Source organism: Parus major, chromosome 12 (genome assembly GCF_001522545.3).
Source record: "Parus major isolate Abel chromosome 12, Parus_major1.1, whole genome shotgun sequence".
In the NCBI taxonomy this organism is placed as follows: Eukaryota; Metazoa; Chordata; class Aves; order Passeriformes; family Paridae; genus Parus; species Parus major.
The window spans coordinates 8,154,433-8,163,705 of NC_031781.1; the positions used below are offsets into that span (position 1 = coordinate 8,154,433).

Sequence of the window (9,273 nt, forward strand, 5' to 3'; positions counted from 1 at the left end):
CCCTTTGGTATCAATTACTGTGAATCTGCTTTTAGACCATAGGCATAGCTCAGCTTTTTTGGACAACACTGGGCATTGCTGAAATTTGTAGTCAAAAAATTTAATATGGAGACAGTAATTAAGAGAAGAAATCAATTTAAAACAAATTATTATGCAGCCCATCATCCCAGTTAGGGTCACAGGTACTAGACCTATCTCAGGAAAACACTGCTAGAATATTTAAGCTCCATTACAGTCAGAGACAGGGCCAGTATCAACAGAGCCTAAATTGTACCTGTTGATGGCTGTTGACACGGCAGCTTGACCATATTAAGAGTGAGAGAGTTCTTTGCTGGAACAGTTTTTTACCCATCTTACTCAATGCCTCAGCTTATCACAAGGGTCAAATGATCACTGGAGCCAAAGTAAGGCAACATGGCTGGAAGCAAAGGTTGCAACTTCATGAGCTTAAGCCAGAGCTAGAACAAAAAAGGTTTATTATGCTCTGAAGGGCAGAGAGACAAACAGAAACACTGCAAGGCAAAGCATGCGAAACTGGAGCAGGGCTGGATTCCAGCATCCAGGGTGGCCTCTGCCGACGGCCTGGCAATGCACCCGCAGGAAACAGAACTGTCACTCACATTGCCAAGGGAGCCCTGCATTGCAAGGGAGCAGCGACAAGACAAAGACCCCGCGAAGTCCAGACGAATACTTTACAAGGTGGAAAAAAATCCAGCTGCATTTGAGAAAGTGATGGGCACAATTTAAACGCATGCTGGTCAAAGTAGGTGTAAAGTGAGAGTCTCTTTTTTCACTTGCTGATTCCTTTACTCTGGGAAGAACAAGCTAAGCCAAATTAATCAAATAATGCAACTCTGCTTTTAAATTCTTTTCCCCTTAGCACTGGGTGGGACACTCCTAGTACCTCACACTAAAGATCCTGCTGGTTACGTTTGCTAATGGAGAGCAGGATACCAGGGCCGGTGCTATTATTATTCTGCTACTATTCTACCGCTTCTCTTAAATTGCTTTGTCAGACTTCCCGTCACTTGAGACAAGTTCCATTATAGCAGACATTAGGTGTATTTAGGTATTTGCCAGATAATAGAGTAAGGTTCTTAAGCAATCAATCTGTATAGATTAGTCTAATCTGCTGCTGCTGGAAACTTTGTTTCCAGAAGCAAAGTAGACAATAGTTTCAGATTACCTGCAATGAGGTTAAGCTATGGGCAATATATCTTTTGAGGTGTGAAGAAAAAGAAAATAAAAGAATGCGTTCCCAGTATTGTCTTTGCCTTTACCAGATCAGGCAGGTATCTGAATTGATATTTCAATTTCTCTAAAAACTATTCCTAATACATCTGGCTCAGTTTAAATTGCTTTACTTGTGGTTTTCTTAAGTATTTTGGAATGCAGGATACAACAGAATTCAGTTAGAATGTTATTTCCCAAATCAAACGAAACAAACAAAAAAGTTTCAATATCAGATAAAAGATTGTTATTTCCATATTAAAATAAGATTTCCAGGAGCAAAGCCAAGCAATTCAAGATTTTTAGTATTCTCCATAAAAGTGAAGGCAATGAGCCAATGAAGTTAAAAACACAGAAGGGCTGTCTGTGTCACCCAGTTCTAAAGTAATGCAGTTTTTCAGTGATATTTTTCAGAAAATATAGAAATATTTTTTTGTTTAAACTCTCATAGCTCAAACTATAATTTAAAATACTAAGTAAGGACTGTCAGATCATCCCTCCCTTCAGCTTTTCCTAGTATGAGGCTACATAAAATGATTTATTTCCATCACCCTATTTTCTCAACTTACCTTTCACCCTATTGGATAACAGATATGGATACAAGCATGAGGAAAGGAAGAGCAGTACTGCATCTGTTCATGAGATAATGTAGAATTTATGTCCAGCAAGAAACACAGGCTGGAGTCTCACTGAAGGTCACCGGCACTTAAGGCAAGTGCTTAGAGCTCTGCTGAACAAAGAGCAGCATAAACCTGTACTTACAGTGCTTCCCTACACTGTGGCCATGAAGAGTTGGGTGGGTTTTTTCCTCACATGGTTCTCCTTGACTTCAGGCTCTATAGCAAATATGAGAATAATAAACTTTCATGTACTGTTTGATAAAAAATAATCCACACCCTAAAATTAATGGTAATCATCCAGATATCTGGTCTGGTCCCCACTGATCTGATCCCATGAAATGCTAGATTCTGCCATTAAATATAATAGGGCAACTCCCATAACTGGAACACTTATACTGACAAGAGAGGAGATAACCAAGTTGAAGAATTAAATAGGCAAATAACCTAAATTAATTAAAATGATATAAAAAGATAATAACTGCCGCCTTCTTTTAACTGAGCAACTGTTAAAACTTAAGAGTCAGTTGAATATTAGTCCTTCTATTGGAGACATCTTTTTCTAAAAAATTATGTTCTTTATGAGAACTATCATATTCTTTATAAATAAGCTATTTAAACTCCAATGTGACAAAATTTCCCATAGCAAAATCTATTTTGCATATAGTTTATTTCAGACTTGCAACAGACTTCTTCTAAAACCATAAAGCTTTGTCAAGCCTTCTGCAGTAATTCATAGTAGCTGAAATTCTTGTGCAACCTAGGGTTTGCATTGATTTAATCTGCAAAAGTATCTCAAAATCTCTGAAAATACTCACTCAAATATATAGGAAAAGTTCACTTTTCCCACATAAAGTAGATTATAATAATACTTCAAGTATTTACAGTTTATTTGAATGAAAATTATAATAAACTTTCAAATCTGAGCATAAAATCATAATTATTATATCATTACTTAATACAGGTTATGAGTAATTCTTCATTTTCTGTAGTAGTACTGTAACAGCAAGTCATCCTTCTACTCTAGCAGGCTGGAGGTGAAAGTATTTTTCACCATTAGAAACTGAGATTCTCTGTGTGATCTTTTCAGTTTTGCACGACGGTTCTGGAACCAGATCTAAAATAGAAAGAGAAGGGATGCTTCTCAGAAATACAGCAGTGGAAGCAGAATAATATTTGAAACTTAAAAGTATTTGCACAGCATGACAATATTTTGTGTGATGACAGCAGCTTGCAAGTTCAAAATAAATTTAAAATCTGCAGATGACAGCATGTAGCTACCTGCTACCTGTAATTTTACCACCACAGACAAAGAAAAGAATATCCCCAGGTTGAGTGGAAAGTGAGATCTCAGCTTCACTGCAATTAATGTAAAAACTGGTATTAAATTCAGTGATGGAATCAGATCCGGGAAGATCCTGAACATCTGGAATCCATACATGTATTATTTCAAGTGTCACAGGTGCTATTTCTTCAGCTGTTTAACTATTTGAAGCAGCAAGTATCCCATTAAGCTCAATATAATACTTGCAACAAAAGCCTGATAAACAACAAAGTGAAGCCTAAATTCTCATGTTTACAGCATGCTTCTTATCACATTGAACTTCCTGGAAATCAATAATTAACATCCCTGAATAGATTTTGCTTTTGGCCAGATAAAGATATAGGTTCAAACACCAGTTTAACACATCTGTGCTCTGCTAGCAGTCTCACAAAGTATGCAGGCTGTCACACAAATTATGCCCATACTTGTTTCAAATTAATTTTTCAAATATGGTGACAAGGAAAATACAAAAATTATTTTAAGTAAATGATAAAGTTCTGCATATAATAACTAAAGATTAACATAGCAGATATTGTGAAAATATTATAGTGATGAATACCTCATCAATGCTATGGAAGTCTCTAGACTTCAGTAGCAATTCAATGGTTTTCATTTCATGAATCATTGAAGGTATGTTTCATGTATATACATTGATTTAAATTAAGAGTATTAACATCCTCATTAGTACTGTCAAACTACTTACATATATAACCAGAGAGTATATATAGCTGGAATTACAGAAAAGTTCAAATAAATTCTTAATTACCTGGATCCTGTCTTCATCTAAATCTAATTTGCGAGCTAACTCTTCTCTAATATCAATGCCGGGGTAGGAGTTCATTTTAAAAACATTTTCCAAGACTTCAATCTGAGGAGATTAAAATACACTTGTTGAATAGTTAACACTATGTTCATACCAGTAATACATAAAATAAATAAAATAACAGCTTAGTTTGTTCAACTTCTGATCAGTGTTTGCACAATTTTGATTCCATGCATAAACACACATCTGCTGAAATTAGCAACATTCCTGTTAATTTACACTAGTTCCTGATTATATTTCTCTCTGCAGAGGTACATCACACAGAACTTACCAGCTGTTAGAAGTTTCTTCCAACATTTTAGTAAACAACATTGTTACTCACTAGTTAAAAGCTAAGGAAAGCCCTACCTGGTTTCTAGTGAATGCAGTCCTTGGTCTTCTACCTCTGTACCAGCTCAATTCTCGTTTGAAGGACAGCCTTTCAGTTACTGAAAAATATTTTTCACATTTCAAAACTTTCTCCTCTTGCACTGGACCACTTCTAGCATGAAATAATGGATTCTCATAGCAAACAACAGGGATTTGCAGATGGGGATTACTGTCATCACCTAAAACTAGAAAGAGCAAGGAGAGCTTCAATTTACTGGTTTGCAGTAGAAACATGCCAGTATTTTTAAAGGGTAAAGAGGTTACAAAACAGACTGACTTACCCACACTGGTGCATGCATCCATCCAGGGTCTGTGAGGTTTCCCAGCTGGAATGTCATCTTTTTTCTGCTCCAGTCCCAATATACTCTCAATTGAAAAGGAGCACTGTGTGGTTTTACTCTCTGCAAAGCTGGGCACCCTGTGCAGATCCGGGGAGGCCGCGGTGGCGGCAGAACACAGCGAGGGACCAGCCATGCCTTCGCCCTCAGTCAGCATAGCAGGAGTACTGTACTTGCATTTCTCCACAAGTCCTCCTTATAGCTAAGTTGACAAGGGGGTTGGATTTGCAACGTCATTAATTAAAATCTTTTATTAGAAAGTTTTAGCATGTCAATGAAAACTCTCCCACCAAGAGGCACGAGGAGTTAATTGTTTATTTGTTTGCAAGTAATTAGCAACTAATGGTGACACTAGGGGGGCCACCAAGGGGGACAAAAAGTGTTATCTCTCCTAACCAGAGCATCGACTTAACTTTCTCAAAAGAAGCTGTGCACAAATATAGTACTTCTCTTTTATTCAAAATCATTAATGTATAAAATCAGTTTTTAAAAAAACTTTATACTCTAATGGACTCCACTTACCTAAACATAGAAGCATGATAGGAAACCAGTCAAGTAATAAGTAATCTCATTTAAGTGAATTTCCTTCCAAGGAAATTTAAAAAATAATCTCTTAATGCTATTAGGGTAATCCCGATGAAAATGCCTCTGTTTTTTCATATGCATATGTAATGGTGAACGTGGTCAATAAAACAACAATAGCTTTTGGCATAAGACACTGTGCAGTGGGTTGGCAGTGTTGTCAAAGCTCAGTGTAATTGCCTTCCAAGTGCCTGGATTAGTTAATAGGAACAGTTGCACCAACTATTTTAAATAATTCATGCATTCATTTTTCTTATTAAAATAACTTTGTTGCAGCTTTTTTGAAACATACCAGATGTGAAATTTCCTGATAATTCTTCACTACATAAAAGCAAAACTTGAGGTAATAGAAGCAGTACACTCAAATTTACAGGTTTAATAGCATCCTTTTTCTTGTAGATGTCTCTCCCTCCTTGTAGATTTATAGCAAACAAAGATATATTTAAATCCTACAAAGCCAATACTTAAAATCACAAAAAAAAAAAAAAAATGAGTAATGGGAAGAAAGGTGATAAAGGCTTTGTAATGGGGCTCAAAGTCTGACAGAATTCTGATTGCATCCATTACAAAGAAAATAGCGACTATAACATTTTCATATTCAAGCTCATCTGTCACACAGCAGTTTACATCACATGCTCAAAAACAACTTTTGGTTCAGGACAAGAAAAGGAGAAATTTCTGTAGAGACACTATAAAATCAAGATTTGTCAAAAAAATAACAGGCAAAACTGAAAACAATATTTTTATTTCAGGAGAAAAAGTTACTCCTCCTACTGGCCTGACCTTGTGTTGTGCAGTGAGATTGTTGTCAAACGAAACTATTAAAAGAGTGACAATTGAAGAAGTCATCTTACCAAGGGCACTTCTCACACATATCAATGGATCTTGAAGCAGCATGCATCCACCTGCAATGTTCACTTGCAAGATGAGCTCCAGTCACCGTTTATAGACCTTAAGCCTTCTCTTGAAAACTGTATTTCATTGTTTGGGCTCATTAGTATTAATCAATTCTACCTTGCAACCCAGTTGAAATTACCTATAGACTTTTAACTAAATACCTTGGCAGGGGCAATTAGAGCAACACAGCAAACATTAAGTTGGGAATCCTAAGTAATCAATAATAGGAAAACTCACTGCTCCTTGGATATGCAAATCCAATCCTCTTACAGCATCACATACTTGATGAGGCAGCAAACTAATCTCCCTTTCAGACCTTGCACCACTGGTTTTTGCCCAGGGACAGTGGAGTTCATCTCTTTAGTAGATGAAGCTTTCATTCTTCTGAGATGAGAAGCCTCCAAGGGTTTACACCAGCTGAGGAGACCACACCAAGAGCTCTTGGGGGCTTTGGTCTGAAGCCCCAGTTCTTCCTCTTGCTGCCTTTTGCTCTTCTCCCCCACTGCTACATCACCTTTTACTCGAGCCTGGGCAATATTTCCAGCTTTTTAAAAAGGTATAAATGGTATATATTATCTTTCCTGATTAGTTATCACTCCAAAAATTTGCCTTTCACCTCACCTTTCTCACAACATCTTCACCCAGCAGTATGTCACCACCTCAGAAGTCATGCTGCATAAAGCCCTCTTTCAAATAAGCTTTTAATATGAATAGCAAATATATTCAAAGCCAACTTCAAAATTCCCAAGTTTTTTTAAAGCAAGAATACCTCAAAATGGTAACACCAATTTCAACAAAACAAAAGCAGTTAGCTATTTATTGGCTGAAATAAAAGCTGTTTTGACACAAGGAGATTGAGTGAATGCAGGTAAACTCAAGGTTAATCCAAGGTTGCCACTAGCAATAGTACGAGAAACAGTGTGTTAAAAAGTGGGAAGCACTGCAAATAAAGCCTACCTGACCCACACAGCTACTTTCACCCTGCAACAGAGGCAAAATGTTCTCTCCATAAGGGCACACATCTGGAATCCTCTAAAGATCTGTTCGCTGCCTCTTCTCCCTGCTGACAATGTGCCAAGTGCTAGTTCCCCATATTTTTAAGGCCTCTCAGTAGATATTCCGCAGAAAGAACAGCAACAAGAAAACAAAACAAATAAAATCCAACCCCCTCAAAAAACCCCAAACCGAAAAAAAACCCCTGCCCCACAAATCACAAAGCCCAAACAACAGAAAAACCCTCACATACTAAGAAAAGGTCTACAATGATGAAAACAGTGTAACACTAAAACCACACTTTGAGGATGCAGAGGGATTCTTCAATTCATTGCTATACATTTGTTGCAGTCAAATTTGTAGCTCAAGTAAAACTTTTGGATACCACTTAGAGCTGTAAATACACAAAGCTAACTAAACTAAATTCACTTAAAGTTACTACTTTCCTGAATTCCACTGGGAAAATTATCTTACAGTACAAAACAGAATAATTTCTTACAGGAGACTGCTGTAAAACTTGGCCACAAGTTAGCTTCTCAAAACCAGAAAGTAAATATATTTATAAGTCATGAGCCAATGTTAATGTTCTGTTGCATGGTTGCAGATACAAGATTTAATCTTTAAACACCTTGTAAGAAAACCCTCAATTAATACCCTTATTGACAGGGGAAGGGAGAGGTGCTGTGACTTGCTTCAGTCAGGTGAGTCACCAGGTGAGCTGGTAAATTAATTGACTGAGCACAGTATTAACTTGGAAATTTCTTCACTACTCCCTACAGGGAAAAACAAAACAACACAATAGCAAAAAAAAAACAAAAAAAAACCCAAACAAACAAAAAACACCCATCAAAAAACACAAACCAATAAAAAAAAAAAAACCATCTCAAAAATCTCTAATTGTTTGCAATTTAACACATCAGCCCTGTTCTTTATCTACTTTTAAAAGTAAACCATAACCTGATACAATATAAAGAATGGTCTCCATAGCAAGACTGTGCAACCATTAATCATTTGCTCTGATGACTGATTTCATGTACTTTCTAATCTGGTCTTAGACCTGGTCCCAAAAAGGAAAAACCAACAAGGGAACAGCCTTTTTCTTTTTTCCCCCAGCTATCATCAAGTCTACCAAGTCTTGCTCCCTTAAAACTACCTGAAAGGAAGTTGTAGCCAGGTGGGGTCAGTCTCTTCTCCCAGGTAACAAGTGACAGAACCAGAGGAAACAGCCTCAAGTTGTGCCAGGAAAGGTTTAGATTGGATATTGGGAAAAGTTTCTTCATGGGCAGGGTAGTCAGGCACTGAAAATCACCATCCCTGGAAGTGTTCAGATGTGAGGATGTAGGTCTTGGGCACATGGTTTAGTGGTGAACACAGGCTGCTGGATTAATGGTTGGACTCAATGACTTTAGAGGTCTTTCCTAACCTTATGGATTCTATAATTGTAAGTAATTTCAGAGCTAAATCAGTTTGCAAGTCCAACCAATGATCTGTTTTGATTCCAGTGAGCCCTCAGAGTAGCTTTAAGCATTTAGAATTTACTACCAACCTATAGCACTGCACTTATTCAGTCTAAGAGAGAAGAGACACTGCTTCCCAATATCTAATTAAGAATCTCACCTGCCTCAGCTTAAGGCCTCTTGACCTCTCAGTGCAAGCACAGCAGAAGTGGCTGGCCTTCACATGGCAGGGATAAGAGGAGACTTCCCAAAAGGGATGCTCCAGTGCCAAAGATGCTCCATAACCACAAGGACACAACACGGCTCCCCAGCTGTGGAGTGGCCCACAAAGTAAATCCGTGAGGAGACGACAACAACCTCCGGAGAACAGGCAGACAGGGCTGCGAAGACACTTTGCTTAACATCCATGACCTACACTGCCTGGCAGTCACTTGGGCAGGGACACGACCTCTGCTACCTCCTCTCCCCACAGGGAGTCACTCCCGGGACACCGCCGGAGCCTCCGCCCTAAGGGGCCGCGCGCGAGTGACCCCGCCCTCCGCCCCCGCTCTTGCGGGCGAACTGGCGGGCCCGCCAGCCAATGGGCAGCTTGACAGGGGCGCGGACGGGCCAATGGGCAGCCAGATAGGGGCGCGGACAGACC

At 38.5% G+C, this 9,273-nt stretch overlaps 1 protein-coding gene across 2 annotated transcripts; it reads right to left on the reverse strand.

Moving 5' to 3' along the window:
* Window positions 1-1,977: 1,977 nt before the first annotated feature.
* Window positions 1,978-9,089, reverse strand: HESX1 (HESX homeobox 1). Of its 2 annotated transcripts, XR_004499283.1 has the most exons (6): window positions 8,791-9,089; window positions 4,645-7,243; window positions 4,343-4,548; window positions 3,938-4,039; window positions 2,803-2,964; window positions 1,978-2,066 (listed from the first exon to the last, which is right to left on the reverse strand). XR_004499283.1 is itself a non-coding variant. In XM_019008056.2 (5 exons), the coding sequence occupies exons 2-5, from the start codon at window positions 4,856-4,858 to the stop codon at window positions 2,866-2,868; spliced, it is 621 nt and encodes a 206-aa protein (XP_018863601.1). In that variant the 5' UTR covers window positions 4,859-7,243; window positions 8,791-9,089; the 3' UTR covers window positions 2,560-2,865. The 2 variants fall into 2 exon arrangements, 1 of the variants encoding a protein (XP_018863601.1); XM_019008056.2 differs by lacking the exon at window positions 1,978-2,066 and having other exon boundaries at window positions 2,560-2,964.
* Between the last annotated feature and the right edge of the window lie 184 nt (window positions 9,090-9,273).